The following is a 20,012-nucleotide window of genomic DNA, read 5'->3' as shown; positions in this document are numbered from 1 at the left end:
AAAAAAATATCTCAAGACATAGAGGAGCAGAATAATTTTAAAAGTGTTCTGTTTCCATTTTCCACTCATATTCTAAAAGATTCAAAGGACCCATCTTAATTTATTACAACAATAGACTTCTTAGATGCCTTAGGTTTATGTGCTGGATTAAAATAAAAAGTTATTCTTGCAAAAATAAATAAATAAAGTACTAAGTACTAAGACTCCCCCCCCCAAAAAAAGTACACATTCTAACCTTTAAGCCGACTTTATCCTTAAGAAGGTTAATACATGCTTTTTTTTTAAATGACCCTGATGGACAACTTACAAAACAGAACTGGATAGAAATGCCCCCATTTTCTATGGCTGTTTCCCTATTGCTTAAGGTTATTTGAAGAAAAGGTGTTTTTTTTTTAATCTTTGGTGTTGTTATTACTACTACTGCAACTTTAAAACCAAAGCATCATAATTTTATCACATTCTGTGGATGGGGTCTTTGGAATGAGAAGGTAGCTTTTGCACAATCGATGATCACTTCTTTATTACAACTGATCCTTAGATACACCTGCATAGGAGAGCAACCTTCATTGTTTACAGGGCATTCCTATATGTGTTTTCTCAGAGCTAAATGTCAGTGTATTCAAGGATGTTTATTGAGATATTCATGCATATGATCGCTGCCTAAGGGGATGCAATAGAATCCAAATCAAGTGTGTCAGTCCTGGAAACAAATGATTTAACCTGCTGAAGTTCCTGATAAATTGTTTCTATCACCAGTGTGTGTGTGGGGGGGCCTTGCTTGCTGGGGCTGGTGGGAGCTGATGTTAATAACATATGGAGGATCACAAATCTCTCATCTCTGCCTGGCAGTCATGAACCATTTCATATGAAGCTAGAGATTTTTGTAATAAGCCATCGTTCCTGTAGTGCCCTCTCTCTCTCTCTCTCTCTCTCTCTCTCTCTGTGGTTTTATTTGAAACTTGATCTGAATAAGTCCTAAACATTATGTACCTGGAAAATACATGAATATATATGAGACCCAATCACAGAGGCCAAGAGAAAGCAGGGAGAATGGTGTACTTTCCATCAACTCTTCTACTCTTAAATTTTAAGCCCTACTGCTTTGTCTTTCTTTTTGTTTCGTTTTCTGAAAGCTCAAGAGCTAAATTATATATATGGATAATATGAAGTATGTTGATCAGCATGGCGTCTTTCTTTCAGTTTTTACTTATTATAATTTAAATGCTGTAGCAATACCATAGAAGATATCATACCACATAATCATTTAGATTGATTGTAACTGACAAAGAAATAAAAATTAAGTATCAGTACCAATATTGCTGAAACCAGGTGTATGGGGTAGGTAGACACACACACACACACACACACACACACGTGTGTGTGTGTGTGTGTAAAGTCTATATATAAAGTCTCAAGAAAAGAAGAAATAGGGGAGACAGGATAGCAGTATTCCAGTATTTGAGAGGCTGCCACAAAGAAGAGGGGGTCAAATTATTCTTGAAAGCACCAGAAGGCAGGACAAGAAACAATGGTTGGAAACTGACCAAAGAGAGAAGCAACCTGGAGTTAAGGAGAAACTTCCTAATAATGAGGACAATTAACCAGTGGAACAGCTTGCCCTCAGAAATTGTGGGTGCTCCATCACTGGAGGTTTTTAAGAAGAGACTAGACAGTCTGAAATGGTATAGGTTCTCCTGGTTGAGTAGGGGGCTGGACTAGAAGACCTCCAAGGTCCCTTCCAGCTCTAGTGTCTGTCTTTCTGTGTGTGTGTGTGTGTACATGTATATGCATATATACATTGTATGTAGATTTGTATGTGCTTGTGTGTATTTCTTACAAAATCATAATGAAATACTACCTTACCTGGAGATATTATATAGAAGAAATCTTTAAATTCATCCATCCACACTTCTGCAAGTCTTCTATTATTTTTGTTAATTACATGGCCAGTACCACCAGGAAATGTATAAGGAGTAGCTTTTCGAAAAACATGACCAACATGTGAACACGTTACAATCTCCAGGGAGCCTCCACACTGCCATATCTGAAATTTAAAAAGTAAATCAAAATCAGCTCCATTTTCAAGCATCTAATTAAATGTTAGCTGCCACTTTATACTGGAAGGGCCACAATTAGTAAACTAATGTTAGTAATTAGCAAAGCTATCCAGAGCTATCCATCTGAGTCAGGTATTCTGCAATGCACAGTGGTTCAAAGCATCTCTTGTTGATTCATAACCATAACTGTTATCTTTTGCAAGCTGTTCAAAATGAAAGCATGTGCATTCACAGAACTTTTTAAATAGTCCCCCTAATCTTGCAAAAGATGCTGCTGCTTTAATATCTCAAATTCCCCCCGCCCCATTTTTAGAACATTGAGGTGCCTGCACCAGCTCCAGAGTTGCCCTCAGGAATCAATGGGGACAGCCGTCATGTTATCCATGGAATCATCAAGGGAGGAACAACAGAAAACGGTATAAGACAGCTCTATGGATGTGAAAATTGGACTCTTAAGAAGCATGATATGAAGAGTATTGATACTTGAGAACCATGTTGTTGGAGAAAATGCCTAAGAATACCACTGATGAACTGATGGATCATTGAACAAATCAATCCAATGTTCTCAATCGAGGCACAAATGACCAGGCTCATATTATCCTATTTCAGACACATTATGTCAAGGCCCAACTCTCTGGAGAAAGCTCTAATGTTAGGAAAAGGAAGAGAATGACCAGCAGCAGGATAAATGAACTCAATTACAGCAGCTATAGGTACACTGTTGGAAGACTTAAAGAACCAGGTTGGGAACAAATCCTCCACGAGAAAACCTATGTGGTTGCTAAGAGTCAGTGATAGCTGATGAACACAATAATTAAAAAAAGTAACAATCTCGAAACCTGGCTGCACTTTCCCTTCCCTCCTCCTTATCCCGTCTTGAGTTTCTTCCTAATATTCTTTGTTTACCAAGTTCAAAACTTGTTTACATGTACGTTGTTGAAACCTATCTGCATAGTTTCTCCAAGGTGATCTCTGCGGCTACAGAACGATGCAGTTCACATTTCCAGTGCTGAATCTCTAAAATTTCATCAGCAATTTAATGAGTTCTGCATTAAAGGAGAACAAGGAAAGATTTCCACTTATTTACCTAAGCTATCAGGCAACTCTGCTCTCCTTACCTCTTCCTGCCCATTCTTTCTGCAGGAAGGTAAACAAGGATTATCCCTGAAGTCTACTGTAGTCTTCCCCCCTCAGCACTGCCACCAATAGCCTTGGAGGATGAAAACAGTGGAAGGAAGACAGCCAGAATCCCATTCAGCTGGACTCTCCCTCCCTCCCTAGCCATTGTTCTGTTCCAGCCTACTACTGGCCCTGCAGAAAAGGCAGGGACAACCCCTTTACAAAAGGCAAAAGGCTGGAAGTAAGCCTGCCAAATTTATTGACACAAAACGGAGCAAACAGAGCAAAACAAAAACACGAACCATGAAAACAGGAGCTATTCAAACAGTTGCCTTCAGCAAACCAGCCCTCCCACACATTCCCCTTTTAAACAGTTCAAGGCGTGGCTTCTCTCTCCCTTCTTCCGAGGTGCCCCATTGCCTTCCTCTGTTTACTCCTGATTGACTGCCTCCTGCGTCGGGCGTCCTCGAACAGGGCCAGCTGTGGGTCATCTTCATCCACGTTGTCAGGCTCACACAGCTGGGTCTGTTTAGTAACCAGATGGGAGGGGCCTGGCTGAGAGCTCTGCGAAGCCTCAGAACTGTCCTCTGCAGGCTCTCCAAACCCCTCCTCCTCCTCCTCTGAATCGTCCGACCCAACTGCCGAACCCACAGGCTGACCCTGAATCACAACAGCCATGGCCAACAAACACTATGCGAGAAGGAGCCAGAAATTTGTTTCCCCAAAATATTTCTTGCAGTTTTACTTACAATTCTTTTTATATTCATTGCACCCTGCTTTGGGATAGTTGTTATGCAGAATTTGAATAACCGGAATAAACAAATAGCCATTTAATATTGATTCGATTTTGCCTCACGTAACTTCATGTTAATAAATACATTTTCACATTTACCTCCCATTAATACCAGAAAAATCATAAAATTAAATGCCACTGCACATAATACTGATCTTATATTCTCAGCTCATAGAAAACATAATCTTGAACATTACTGATCAAGTATTGTGGGCATTTTTTTTAAAAAAATGTAGCAGACATGGCGAGTGATTTGGGCCATTGTATAAAGGTATCATTGCGATCAAAAGAGAAGTGGATTGTCTTTGCTTGGAATATAGTAAGAACAAGAAATAAGAAACATAAGAATAAGAATAAGAAACTCTCTTTCCTCCTTGCTGTTTTTCTCTTGCTATCAATTATCAAAAAGACATCTCATCCAATCTCCACACACACAATTCATGCAGCGATGATGATGATGCCTTTTTTCTTTCTGGATGATGACATAAACCTTTACTTCCATCACTAACATGTCCCAGCTTCTTTCATCCAATATCAAGAGGTTTTGGCTTCAATTTCAAAATAACCCAGTGCCAATTAAAATGAATGAAGCTGGCTTGTAGCAGCTAAAGAAAATGATGCCTATAAACTTCAGAAATAGGTGAGATGATTATATACGCCTTCAGTAATGGAGCTTGATGGATGTGGCACTCAAGAAAGGAAGGATGGTACAAGGCAACTAGTGGATATTTTTTCATATTAGCAATTGCTTCTGAAGCAGAGAAGGTGCTTTCAAGGGGATGTAGGCCTGGCCATAGCCGTGTGATTCCCCTGGAGAATTATACTTGAAATAAGGAGCCGCTCCTGCTCAAAGCACCTTGTTGCACCATTAGCATCTCCTTCAAACACACCTTTTCCTATAATTGCACTGCTACTGTAAGGGCTGAAGAAGAGAAAAAAATCCTTTTTAAAAGAAAGTGACAACAAAACAGACATACAAGCCCATACTCTCCAAAGCGCTTTTCTGCTTCAGACCCAAAGCGTGGCATATATCTAATGATAATAATATATAAGAAGGCATGAATAAATCCAACCAAAGAACTGATTTCAAAATACATGTTTTAGCTTAACTGGGTCAAAACTGGGAGGCAGACAAGTCGATCACGTTGTTAAGATGCTCAGTTCAACTATTTGTACTGAACGACTGCATATGGTTAAGGATCTATTTTAAACAAAATGTTTATCTATGAAAGCATTTGACATTCCAATGGAACACTGCTACAGTTTTAAGAAAAGAGTTGAACATCAAAAGATGATTGGTATTAATGGAAATGTTGCTATAGCAACTGATTGCAGACTTTACTTAATTAGAGTGAAAGCAATTAAACAAAAGTTAATTAGTATACTAAGAGAAGTAGTTGGGTTTGGCCATAATAGTATCAAAACACATTTCCCATTTCACAGATAAAGTACAAGCAATCATGTCAATGTGAACATGATTAGCTTTTCGGGTACCACAGGAAATTGGGGGCATAGCTTTTTTGGATGGGTGTTTTTGATCATAGTCTGCCCTATCAGAAGGGCTGCATATAATTCTAAAGCTGTAATAAAAATTCACAGCATATTGTAAATAGACTTCAATAGTGCTACTCATATATTCTTACGATTAAAGAATAAATGCACTTTTGATATATACTGCCTACAGTGACATCATTGCAAGACCTTCTTTAGTTTCCTCTCCTGAATATTAAAGGGAGAGAGAATTTTCTGTGGATTAGTTTCAACATGGAACTTCATCAGACTATGCCTCGTAACTTACACTCTCAGTTACTGGAGATTCATCTATTTATTTGGGACAATTGATTTATTGCACTCTTTGGTTCTCCGCTGTAATATGCTTGGCTTGGTTTACAGGGCTGCTTGCTAAATTATTTCATCTTACTTATATTTCTTACTTATATTTCATTTGCCAGGCAAAGCTGCGCTTTGTTATTTTGTCTGATGTCTTATATTTTGCTGTGATTGCTTTGACATTTTCATGACTTGTCTGAGAGAATAAGAAATGTTGGAGGCAATGCTGGTTTGGGGCCTATGGCTTGCAAAACTGCAGCATAATATCAATATATCTATATAACAGGAATGATTTTGTTATAATTTATTTGTTAATGAAAACTATATGGCTGCCCATCTAGCCAAAAAAAATAAAAAATAAAATAAAAACAAAGAATTCCTTTAAAGCAAATAATCAACTAAAACTTCTTTGGGGCTCAGTACAACCACAAAACCAGTGAAGTAACACACACCCGTGCCAGAGCTCCTCTGCTAACATCCGAACCACAAGGCCTGGGGAAAATTCATGGCCTTGTGAAAGACCAATATAGTGCAGACTGCCTGTGTTACAGGTTGTCCTCGGCCATTCGTTTAGTGACCATTTGAAGTTACAACGGCACTGAAAAAGGTGACTTATGACTTTTTAACACTTACGAGCCTTGCAGCATCCTCAGGGTCATGTGATCAAAATTCAGATGCTTGGCAACTAGTTCCTATTTATGATGGCTGCAGTATCCTGGGGGGGGGGGGCAGCACGCGATCATCTTTTGTGAACTTCTGATAAGCAAAGTCAATGAGGGAAGCCAGATTCACTCCACAACCGTGTTATTAACTTAACAACTACAGTGATTCACTTAACAAAAGTGTGCCAAGAAAGATCGCGAAATGGGACAAAATTCATTTAGCAACCGTCTTGCTTAGCAAACAGAAATTTTGAGCTTAATTTTACTGATTGGCGATCCTAATTTTCTATAGGTTTAGAACAGGGGTGTCAAACTCGCAACGTCACGTATCGCGACTTTTTTCCATTGCCAGCAATGGGGTGGGCGCGGTTTCGGCATGATGCATCTGGCCCGTGGGCCGGCAGTTTGACACCCCTGGTCTAGAACATGTATGAGCACCTGATTGCTGTCCTGATGCAAGGCAATCCCTGGTGGTGGGATGTAATCAGTCAATCAGGCTGGCCATTTTCGGGATTAGAATACGGCTGCCGACTAAGTGCAGTTTGTCATCGTTAAAATTAGCTTGAGCTGGAAACTGAAAATAGAAAGAATATTGGAATATTGGCCAAGAATGCTGTCCTGGATATGAACTGCTCTGGACAGTCTAGGGACACTTAGTTAGGTGAAATTTGTGTCATATCTGTAATTTCATGCTCTTGCCTCTGACGACTCAATATCCTTCAACATAAAGACTCAAAAATCTCTTTTGATGTAGAAATGTTGCATCTCAGCCTTTAATTATTGATTGTGAAGAAGATAATCATTCGCATGATGTTGCTGTCGATGCTGCTAACATCGGATGTTTTTGCACTGACAATAGATGGAAATGTAGCCATTTTTTACCTTTCGCTTTTAGAGTTAGATGATGCTGGGGGGGGATGTGAATGAGAGTCCAGCTAGATATAACACTAAAACTTAGCGTGAGAATCAAGGTTATTGAACTCAGAGCTGATAAAGAATTGGCCGTCTGGAGAGCTGAGAGGAAGCCCACGCTTCAAGCTAATTGGGGAATGTGATTTATGACTGTTAATTGGAGGAGGGAATTGTGCTTGATACTATGTGCCCAGGGGAGGGGAATTTAGTTTTTGGTTTCGATTATGTAAGTGCTGATATTATGCTACTCGGATAAAAGATTCTTTAAGGAAAACAATGCCTCAAAGTTCTTTTGAAGAGTTTCATCTGTCGGAACCATGACAGTTGTTTCTTTTCATTTGGGAAAGTAAGTATGGTTGCAGTATGAAAATACTGTATGAAACCATTATAATACAACATTTACAGCTCATAATCATCAAGCAATAAGGAATTATTCCTTTTTCACCCCAGCTGTTGTTTTCTTAAAAGAATTCTCACATTTATTCATAGTAATTATATATCTTCTCTGACAGCAGAGATCCTAATTTCATAAGCAAATCAGAAAAACATTTCCCAGAATGATTTATAGTGCAATTTTATTTAAGATTCTTCCTGTGCTTTTCTTTTCCAAAATGTTAAGTCTTCAAAAGTAGCTGACATGGCAAAATATGAAAATATATTAAAATGCCAAATGAAGAAGCAGAAACAAATAAAAAAAATAATCCAAAATGACCACACATTTTAAGCAACATCAGAGCCAAATGGTTAGTAAAATACATTTGCAAAGTTTCCATTCCAGCTCCCTCAAGGCTTTATACTTCCACCTCTGATGCAAAGTCAATCAATCTGTATTACAGGGATTCATGATCAATGTAGCATGCTGCTCATGATTATGTGTAAGAGATAGCTCAGTGTCAACTAGCAGAAGAAAAAGCTGATTTTTTTTTGAAGGCCAGCTCTCACATTCATCCCAAAAGATTTCCAGAGAGATGCATTTACAGAAATGGACATAAAAGCATTAGTTCACATTTCAGCTAAATATCCGTGTTTTCTTTCATGCTCAAATATGCTTAAATCCAGGGAACCTTTTTTAAAAAAACAAAACCACACAAAACAATTGGATTTCCAAAGAGACTCAATGCTTCCCTATTTCCAAAATAAAATAAATGTGACCATTTCTGTCTTGTTTTTAATGTTTTTAAAGATGTTTTAAAAAAAATCACTTCATGCCTGCAGTAAATTCTTTATATTTTGCAGTTCATTCTTTATTCTCTTTGCATTTACAGGTTGTCCTCATTTAGTGACTACCTTGTTTAGTGATCATTCATAGTTACAATGGCAACAAACAGTAACTCTGTAACCAATCCTCACATTTACAACTTTCACAGGTCTATAAAGCACAGGAAAAGTGAAATAAGATCATGGTTTCACTTAGGAAACACTTTACTTAACAACAAAGTCGCCAAACGAGAACTCCTTGTAATGTTCTATGTAATATATGTGATATTATGATAGGTTCAGCTTCTATAACTTCTATAACTTCCCCACTACTCACCATTTCCAAAAGATAATAATGTTGTGATTGAAATACACTGAGAACAATCCAACCCTGAAGGAGCAGAAAAGGCTTCCAGCTTGAAAGTCAGTTTTTAGTGGTTTGATCTCACTGCATTCCCGTTGCCAAGAAAAAAAAACTTTCAAATGTTGGCATATAAATCGCTACAACACTGAAATGCATCTTGTCAGTCACAGTTTGGGCTGATGGAATGTATAATAAAAGAGTTTTTGCTTCATTTTTTGCAGATGTCTTAAGATCCATAATGCTCTGGAAGATAAACTCAATTTCTTTTTATTCCTAGTTTCTAATACCAAGCTTCTAAAATCAGTACCTTGCTTCCCGGGGTCTGCATCAATGCTGCTTATTCTCAGTATCCTTTCTTTTTTTCATAGAGCTGTCTGTCTACATAATGTGTGCTTCTCTGATTTGAGCAGATCATCCCATTATTATTTTTCTTAAAGAGCAGATATGCAGAGAAAGGCGGGAGTGAAGCAGGCTCCCTCTCTGGGCAATTTATTACTTAAGATTTCTTAGGCAATAAGAGCCCAGCAAGGTTGCAGATCTTCCAGAGTATTAATGGCTCACATGGTAACAGTTTCTTGAAGCAAAAAGCAAAAGCGATAAGCTTGGTATGTAGTTGGTATCATTTATCCCACAAACCATGTACTAATAACGCCAGTGGCGTTTGTTTTCAGGTTGCTCGCCTTATTTTTTTTTCAAATTAAGACTATAAATATCTATAGAGTTCCAACTTCTAGAAATAGTTATATTTGCTCCTGCAAATTATACTCAAATTACAATACTCATCTCTAATGCTTAAAATGGTACTTGGAGTATATCTACACCTCCCTCTTTCCTAAACTCTCCTTAATATAAGCCAAAAGCAGTATGCCCTGATTTTTTTTAAAAAAAAGTTAGGCGCTCATTGGGTTAGCACACTGAGCTTGTCGATCAGAAGGTCGGCAGTTTGGTGGGTTGAATCCCGAGTGCCGCGTAACAGAGTGAGCACCTGTTATTCGTCCCAGCTTCTGCCAACCTAACAGTTCGAAAGCATGTAAAAATGCAAGTAGAAAAATAGGGACCACTACGGTGGGAAGGTAACAGCGTTCCGTGCACCTTTGGCGTCTAGTCATGCTGGCCACATGACCACGGAGACATCCTCGGACAAGCGCTGGCTCTTCAGCTTTGAAACGGAGATGAGCACCGGCCCCTAGAGTTGGAAACGACTAGCATGCGTGTGCGGGGGAACCTTTACCTTTACCTTTACTTAGAAGCTCTAATGTGGCTAACCAAGCATAGGACATTTCCAGATGAAGATGACTAAAATTAAAAATGTAAACAAGACAATAACCCTAACCCTCTTCCTGTCATCCCTACAATCTTCTCTCTTTACACTGAGTTTTGGGAATGGGTGAGGGTTCAAATTCATTCTCAACCCACTGGATGACTTTGTACTAGTTCCTCTCTCTCAGCTCAATCTATTTTTAGGTTTTTAAACCTAAAAAATTGAAAGGATTTTTGTTATGGATCAAAATTGGAGGAAGGAATAGTACACATGCCTCCTTGAGTTTCTGGAGCAGGGGTAAGGTATACATCAAACATATACATATTAACAATGAACGTTGCAGTGAGCTCAGATGTTATGGAAAATATACCAACCAAAGAGGGCTTTTGACTTCCATGTGAATGACAGAGTAGAGGGTTTCTACAATCTTCTGTACAATTTTTTTTTTAAAAAAGGAAAGACCCTATACTGTCTGATACGAATATTAGATTAGTAAAGATATCACAAAACAAACTTAGATTCAAGCCACTTTAACTACTGGAAATGGAAAGCTCAATTGTCTGCTTTTGTGTGATTTGGGCAGTCATTAAGCAATTTACTTTACATGCCTTCATGCAGAAATACGATTGCGGTTTGATTCAAAGCTGTGCCATGCTAAATTACCTCTGGAGTCTTTTGATGCTATTCTTGCCTGTTCTATCATGTAATAGGTGAATTTTAGTAAAAAGACAGACTTTTTTGTCCTCAGATCATCATTAAAGGGAAGAAGGGATAGTCAAACGCGGGAGGGGGAGGAGAAATACAAGTGTGTTCCATTTTTAAAAAAATTGAATAATGGTGTAGCTAAAAGCAGTCCAAAATAAATCTTTAAATACAGAGCAATAGCTTGTTATCTCACAATAATATTCTGCAGGATCATACTTTCAAGCACTTAAATCACAGAAGTGATAATTTTTTTACATCAAGATTATATGCATGTTAAATGTATAAGACATGTAAGATCGTAAGAAGATTCCTCAGTCAAAATGCTATCTACTATAGCTTCCAGTAGCAACCAGAAATCTCTGAGAAGCCCAAAAGTAGGATTATGTGCATATATCACCCAAATATAAAACAACTGCTAATCAGAAGCAAGTTAAGCACCTATAACCAGGATGAGTGAAAAGTATCCTTAGGCTTTATCAGTCATAGCTTATAGAATTTGGTGTGGTCCTGGGCAATGAAGAAACTCTCTAACTGTTGCTTGAGTGGCCACCCATTATGCAGAGTGGGATAATGCTGGGAGTGTAAAAGAGAAGCAGTCTGTTTTACAGTAGATATTAAGATAGGCTAGTTGTCTAATTAGCATGTAGGGTATGCTTACCACCACAAAAATAACTATTTCCTTGAATGTCTGTTTCAAAGATCCTTATGGAAGATAGAGGAAACCTCTGATGAACAGGACAAATATGGCCGATATAACTGTTTCACCTGGCCAGGCAACTCCTCCTTCTCAAGCTGTGCCTCTAGTGAAATTTCAATACCCAAGTCCCCAGAAACAGTAATTAAAGACTTTTATCTCCAATTACAGATGAGAAACTCAGGATTCAAAAATGCCTCCTAGCCAAACTGCTCACAACAGAAAGGGTTTCAGAGAACTTCTGTAGGACGATCTGAGCAATTGCTCTACGCCCCTTTCCTGTGCAAAGAAAAAGACATTTCTTCCTTGGGAAGAAAAAGGTTACGGGTGATTGCGATAGCTCATTTTCTCAGGTCTGCCTTTCTTTATTTCCCCCTGCTTATATGCCCGTTCAGGTAGAAACTCTTGAGTAGCTAAAAATTTCCCAAAATGGTAATTAGCTTTAAAACAGCTCAAATTAAGTTAAACCCAACCCACTTGGCACCCTCTAATCGAGGGACAGCTAGATTCGTACTCCTATTTTATTCCCAAAGGATACGTGGAAGAGTCAAGCCTTGATTATCTTCTGAAGTACTTTAATTCCAGAGGTAGAGGGCCATGATAGTAAAAGCTCATCTCTGGCTCCCCTCTCATTGACACTCCTGAGAAGTAGGCATTCTCTAACCACAGGGCAGAGGCACACTGAGCAGGCAACCTGAGAGATACCTTGATCCAAAGCCGTAAAGGGCATTATAGATCATAATCAGCACCTTGAATTGTATCCAGAAGCTTATCAGTAACCAACGCAACTCCTACAATAATAGTCTCACATGGATAGGTAAGACACTATTATTCATCAGCATGCAGGCAGCTGCATTCTGCAGCTTTCAAATGATCCTCAAGAGAAGCTCGGTGTACACTAAATTTCATTCATCTACACTGAAGTGATAAAGGCGTGAGTGACGACTTCCAATGTAGACTCTTGTTCCAAAACAAGCCAAAACCAGCAAACAACTAAAGCTGTGAAAAGGATCTCCTGTGACAGTCTCTAGCTGCTCTTTCAGTAAGAGCTATGATCCAGGAGAGCCCAGACTGTTAGGCTGCTCTACAGACATTTTGTCTAGCATCAAAGATAAATTTCTTCTGGAATATGAAAGCTTCTGAATCAACAGTCTCTCCATCGAGTTAGGGTTGAATCTAAGTGTGTTCCTCCTATCCAGATCAATACAGAGGTCACACAGAGAATCCTATAACATGGAGAAAAGATGGCTGCAAAAATAGGTGGATAGACTTTCAAATATTTTCTTATAAAAATTATCTTTATTTTTTTTGGCCTGGGTATTACAATCTCTTACTTGAATCAATCTGGCTCAGCATTCCAGTTAACAAAGTGATACTACTAAAAAAGGAGTAAAATGCACAACATTCACAAACAATAGCACAATTATGCTCCAATCTGCATAGTAGTCTGGAGTGAATAGATCACATCATTTTAAATTACAATGCACCAAATAGAATTCCTTAAGAATCCCCAATCAGTTGATTGCACCTAAGAGACAAAATAGCTCCTTGATATATGCAATGAGTTTCACATACTCATCCATTTTATGACTTCTAGTCTAAAACTAATAGAACTGGCCTGTGCATTCCTCACTTTATATTCACCAGAAATATAAATGGGTGGATTCTGCCTATATATGTAGTTGTCTATATACTTTTTTGATAAAATAAAGGCATGAAAATATCATAAGAATAAGTAGCAAACCATGGGCAGCATGCTTGAGAGCTGATTGTTCCATCAGATGAGTCATTATGAAAATGAGTCTTTTAAATACTGTAGCACAAATATCTATATCTATATTATTCCCTCTTAACACTCATTTTAAGATCAGTTTTCTGATTTATTTAAGATTACTTATAAACTCAAGAAGTTTCCATCATTTCATTTCTGTCATAGGTTTTACAGAAGACTGAAATGTTAGTTCCAAACTCAATCATTTGGAAATATAATTCCTACCCCTAAAACACAATTTAAGGATGTTACTATAAGTACATGACAAATCATTAGGAAGATTTGCCTTCTAGTACCCTTTAAGCTACATGAATAAATTATAAAAAAATAAATGAACAGTTAAATAAATGCATGTATGGATGTGTATTTGTTTTGTTATTTATTGTTTCTTTTATTTGTTAAATGTATAGAGTGCCTATTGTCCAAGGAGTTCAAGACATGTGTTAGCATTTCTTTGTCCTGTTTTTCACATAATTAGGTTGAGATAGATCAGACTGAGAAAGTGTCTAATCTGTATAAATTTAATTAATTAATTAATCCATCAATCCCAAATAGAGATCTTCCATGACTGACAGAAGACTTAAATCGAGGTTTCCCCAACAACCTGAGTCTCATCCTTGTGTTGGGAAAGCAATCCATGAAGAATTTCCTTTATTTCAGCATGCACAACAGTAGTAAGTAAAATCTTCTTAGCAAAGAAATTGTATCAGCTCAATATATACAATTAGTGTATATTTAGGAAAACGTTCTAAGATAAATCAGCAGATATTTAGGAAATTGACATGAGAAATGATATATATGTTTGGGAAAATTTTAGAGAAAAAGGTACACATCAATAGAAGAAAATATTTGTAGCTCGGTGTTGAACTGTGTGTCCTTGGTACTCTCTAAGTTTGGTAGTTTTCTTGCAGACATTTCTTGCAGATAGCATATTGATGATGTTACCTAGTTTGGTAATGAAACATCTGCAAGAAAACAACCCTCAGAGAACACCAAGGACCCCAAGTATATACCAATGGAGGAAAGCAAAATGGAACTGTTTCATAGGCAGCATAAAAGAAATACACATACTATAGGACACCCACGTTATGTGCATTTAACCCATAATCTGATGATGGTTATGGATGTTCCATGCCAATCCTCATTTGCTCCCGCTTACTGAGAAGTCATGAAGTTAAGTAACAAATGGGCATATGCAACACTGAGCAGATAAGATTAATAATGACTGATGAGCCTCTAGTCTACATCATACAATTTTTAGATACCCAAAGCTTCAAAAGCAATGTGATGTGTTGCGTAGTGTGAAAGAAAAAAAAAACCCCATGGAACTAAAACTGAAGGATGAAATTGAGCTCAAGACAATCCATGAACAGAAGGCTTCACTCAGCAGAACAGAAAGTTAAGAGGATTCCTTATTTAGTGGGAATCCAGCAAGAGCAGAGAAGGAAAATGAACAATAAGTACATTTGCCCTGATTCAGTTTTGCTGAATGAAGCCCTCCATGGAAGATGCTCTTCATTTGGATCATCTTCCTAATGTCAAGTCAAAGTAGAGATTTCATTTAAGATGAACAAAATTAAAACATCCCTATCTTAAACGTTAACATTTTTTTACAGAAAATCTGCCAGTTATTACAAAAGGAAATAAAATGGAAAATTACCCTAAAAGACATTTCAAGATTCTCTCCACCCCAGATATCCATTCCTGCATCGTATGTTCCTATCTCTTCAAAGTAGTTTCTGTCAATAGAAAATAAGCCACCAGCCATAGTAGGGGTCCTAGTTGAAAACAAAAGAAAAAGGAAAAAATGGAAAAGGAAAATATTTTTTGAAAGATATTTTGTGGAATTTAAATAAGTGATACTGTAGCACATATCTTCCAAATATATATAGACAGAATTATATTTCATTTATCAGAAGTTGAAGGTGTAGTTAGTATAAAGTTTAATAACGTTGAACATTTTCATTTTCTGCTGTGGAACATCAGCCTGTATTCTAAAAGTAGCCAATTCATGCACAGATTTACATTTCCTAAAAAAAAAATCATTTAAATTATAGTAATATAATGTAAGAAATGGAATACTGCATTTTAAAATAAAATCTAAACTTTTAAAAGTGATGGATTACCAAGAACACAATTTTTATAAGCTTATAAATGTCTGAATATTTTTTTTAAAAAAACCAGGTAATAATCATGTATATACCAATAATCCAATGCCTGAAAATGTTCATTATTCTTTTTAAAACATTTATATTTAATTTCTATAAAATCCTTTTAGAAATGTATACATTCTGCCAAGCACACAGATTTTACGTTAGGACTGCATTACTGAGGCATTAGAATAAGGAACCTGCTGTATTCCATTTGACTGGTTTGATTACTTCATTCTTTTGAACAGTAAAATATGCATTCTAAAATCAAAACTGCACAGCAGAGGATGCAACTATGTCCAACTGTAGTCAGCTGATTTTTATTGAATTCTATTGATTTATCAAACTATATCATGCAGACATTTTGATGAAGCAGCATGTTAGAATTATTTGCTATGATATAGAGAGAATTTGCCAAATAGAAATTGCTTAAAAGAAGCAGGGTGAATAATCCCTATGGTCATAAAGGGAGGAAATGGGTTATATTTCCTTACTTTTGATCGTACCAAGAGAAAACTTTCATTTATAAAGATACAAAAACTCATGCACAGTGACAAATGTCCCACGCTTGTGTAAAAAGATAAAAAAATAATTTATATGAATTATTCAAGGGATTTCAGTGAAACAGATTCTCTTGAACTACTACATTCCATGTCACCCAAACAGATTTCTTGCAACTCAATTCTGCTTTGAATGTTCTTCATGGCCTCCAGAACAGACTGGACTGAGGGAGAAAGTAGGGGAACCTGTTCTGTCAGCAGGCAGATTGCGCTGGAGACATTTCTTACGTATATAGTCAAATCATTGTTTCTTTACCCAGTTTTGTTCTAATAGTTTCAGTGGGTTCTACTTCAAGAACTATGATTCCATCCATAGGCCCTACTTCATAACTGGAACTACAGATAAGCCACGCACGATGTGCTCTTGATAAACACAGTCCCACAATTTTATTCACTAGACTACAGGAAGCATTTATGTAATTATGCGTTCAAATGTATTATCTTGACCACTGAGACTTACGTTTTCCTGTTCAAATGCAGCTGTGGATCTCTACTTCACTAAATGCATAAATGGAAAACCTTAAAGCTAAAATTAGTAAAGGTAAAGGTTCCCCCGCACATGCGTGCTAGTCGTTTCCAACTCTAGGGGCCGGTGCTCATCTCCGTTTCCAAGCCGAAGAGCCAGTGCTTGTCCGAGGACGTCTCTGTGGTCATGTGGCCGGCATGACTAGATGCCAAAGGCGCACGGAACGCTGTTACCTTCCCACCGTAGTGGTCCCTATTTTTCTACTTGCATTTTTTACGTGCTTTCAAACTGCTGGGTTGGCAGAAGCTGGGACGAATAACAGGCGCTCACTCTGTTACGTGGCACTCGGGATTCGACCTGCCAAACTGCCGATCTTCTGATTGAAAAGGTCAGCGTCCTAACCCACTGAGCCACCACGTCCCTAAGCTAAAATTGTGCTCTTAGTGAAGTTGAGATCCACGGCTGCATTTGAACAGGAAAACATAAGGGTTAGTGGTCAAGTTAATAAATTAATCATGCTCGGCCTAGTGGTGAAGGGCTCAGGCTAGAATCCAGAAGGCTGTGAGTTCTAGTTCAAGCTTAGATACAAAGAGCTGGATGACTTTGGGCCAGTTACTCCATCTCAGCTCTAGTAAGAAAGCAAAGGCAAGACACTTTTGAAAATCTCACCAAGAAAAATGAGGGGGCTTGTCTTAAGCAGTCACCAGGAATCAATACTGACTCAAAAGTCACCAAACAAAAAGCTGTAAGAAACACTTAAGCAAAATATCCAGATCTAAACATGGCAAAGTCCCTCACAGATAGAGAGAGAGGGATCTGACTCACGAACAACAGGAAACAAATGCGCTGCAGATAATAACTCTTCCCAGACCCTTAAGCATTTAAGCAGCTGAAAACACAGGCAGTCTCTTTGAAGCAAAGGTGGGCAACAATGGCCGCTTTATGACCCACGGACTTCAACTCCCAGAATTCCTGCGTCAGCATTAGGTTGGCCCACCCCTGCTTTGGAATGTCCGCAGCCCAATCCAAGAACTCAAAAATAAAATATCAAGATAAAATATCAAGACCAAAGGAAAACAACTGGGACAGGCGACAGCAGTATTCTCCTTTGCACCGTGAGTCCTGGCCTCAGCTGTCTGTTTTTACAGGCCTCGATCTGTATAAACTGGGCAATTTCCAGTGCTTCCTCTGCAGACTTCTCTTTGTCATCATCCTCTGGTGTCTGCCATCTGCCTTCACCCTTTTCTCTAACCCCCAGCCCTGCTCTTTCCACAGAGCAGTCTTTAAGCCTAGCCAGCCATTAGTCCACAGGCACTTCCAGTCAGGAGCTGTGACATCCTTTTGAGGAGGCCGGGGGTTCTCCCTTCCCTGGATTAAAATGTATAGAAGATGCCTACCTTATTACATGAAACAGAAGTAAAGTATCTAGAAAGGATTGTTAAACAAGGGCAAGAGAAAAGTCTTTGCATACAATATAATTTCAAATTTTGTTGACAACATTTGATAATGGTTAACAACAACAAAAAAGGAAACAACCGTATGGAAGGAAAGAAAAAAGGAAGGGAGGGATGATTCTAGGTCAGGGGTCTTCAAACTTTGCCCTTTTATGACTAGTGGACTTCATCTCCCAGAATTCCTCAGCCAGCCACACTGACTGAGGAATTCTGGGAGTTGAAGTCCACAAGTCATAAAAGGGCCAGGTTTGAAGACCCCTGTTCTAGGTACTTGCAACAATCCATAAAACATAACTAAAAACAAAGGTACCTTTTCCCCCAAGCACAGACCAAATATCCTCCTAGCTCCACCTCTATCCTGCCCAATGCTTGGGGCAAGAGGTAGATCTTCAGAGTCCTTTAGAGGCCTAAAAAGGTAGGGACCCCTCAGATCTCAGGTGGGAGGCTGTTTCAAAGGGCTGGGGATTTCACTTAACATAATCGTGGTGGTGGTGGTGGTGGTGGTGGTGGTGGAGGAGGAGGAGGAGGAGGAGGAGGAGGAGGAGGAGGAGGAGGAATCAAAACAAACTGATCACTGAAATGAAAGAACCTAAGCTTTGGGGATAACAATACTTGGCAATGATTCCAGTGACAGATTTTAATTCAGAGAACCTGGACTAAGTGATGGGACTGAATAGGACAAGAGCATTAATTTCCTAGAGAAGAAGTCTAGAACACCTTGAGTCCATTAGCTCCTGTTCTATATAATTTCATTTAAGACCATTTATGGCCCCAAGGATCAGCAGCGGAATAACAGGAAAAGGATTTGACGACTGGGGAAAAATCATATTTGGGGTTTGTTTTTTTTTTGCATCACTGGTAACTCATCCGTTTTAATGAATATTAAACTTATACTATGCAAGCTTGAGACCTTTGGGCAGTAGGAAGATATAAATATTCTGAATAAATTATATTTCATTTCATTTAAACAATTATTGGTATAGCACAATGGGCCTCAAGAGTTTTAAAATAAAATTGAACTTGACAACCAAACTGTTATTCATTAAGGAAATAAAATTGGATGCATAAACCAGTTCTAAAATGTCACTGTTACTGTCATTACTACAAACGGGTAAATGGCTCAATTTTTTTTTCTCTTTTATGTTTTCAAGGCTCAACAGATCAGTAAACATTATGACAAAATTCACACTGGCAGCAGCTTGTGTCATACGAAGAGAGAGAAAGAATTGTCACTTAAATCAAGTAAAATAATACTTTTAATAACTGTGAGGAGACATTTTAAATATTTCAAATGTGAAGGACTGAATATATCTGAAGGCTTTTTGTACCAGCAATTCAATGCAAGATGCGATATATCTCTTTTGCCCCTTGAGTGCCATAAGATTTTATTCTGCCCATTGTGGGTTGTTTTTTTTTTTACCAAAAGATGAAATTATTTAAGTTCAAGTTTCATGTTATAAATATGCACATAACGTATTGTTTTCATCTATGAATGTAATGAAGGCCGTGGGAGGGATGAAATAGCTTCATATGAAATAACCATCTTTTTCTTCCATAGATCCTTGTTTCTTTGCTTCAATTTCTTCTAAAATACTTCTGACTTTATTTGGTTCTCTTGACCCGAGATCTCTCTTTTGCGGGAGGTTTCAACTTTTACATGGCACAGGTCATTAAAGCTTCAGAATGCAAGAATCAATTGCCATAACCCAATCAAGTGCAAGGGGTCCTCAACTTAGGACAACAGTTGGGAGCAGAATTTCTTTTGCTAAGCAAGGTGATTGTTATGGGAGATGCGCCCGATCTTACGGCCTTTTTCACCACAGTCGCTAAGCAAATTAATGCAATTGTTCAGGGAATCGCAGGGTAGTTAAGCAAAAGCCTGTGGCTTCTCCCATTGACTTTGCTTTGTTGGAGGCTGGCCAGGAAGGTTGCAAAAGGTGATTGCATGATCCCAGGGATGCTGCAAAAGGTGTGACTACACCCCAGTTGCCAAACTTGTCTGAAGTTTGATCACATG

General features: G+C 38.2%; 1 protein-coding gene across 4 annotated transcripts in view; it reads right to left on the bottom strand.

The window, feature by feature from the left end:
• Window positions 1-20,012, bottom strand: part of GALNT13 (polypeptide N-acetylgalactosaminyltransferase 13) — a 206,813-nt gene that overhangs the window by 59,958 nt on the left and 126,843 nt on the right. For all 4 annotated transcript variants that reach the window (XM_081344089.1, XM_081344091.1, XM_081344092.1 and 1 more), the window contains 2 exons: window positions 15,026-15,143; window positions 1,864-2,044 (listed from right to left, as the gene is read on the bottom strand). In XM_081344089.1, the coding sequence (XP_081200215.1) occupies window positions 1,864-2,044; window positions 15,026-15,143 (299 nt within the window). The remainder of the gene's footprint in view (window positions 1-1,863; window positions 2,045-15,025; window positions 15,144-20,012) is intronic.

This window comes from Vipera berus (assembly GCF_964194415.1).
Source record: "Vipera berus genome assembly, chromosome: 1".
Lineage (NCBI taxonomy): Eukaryota > Metazoa > Chordata > Lepidosauria > Squamata > Viperidae > Vipera > Vipera berus.
This window is presented reverse-complemented; position numbering and strand designations above follow the sequence as displayed.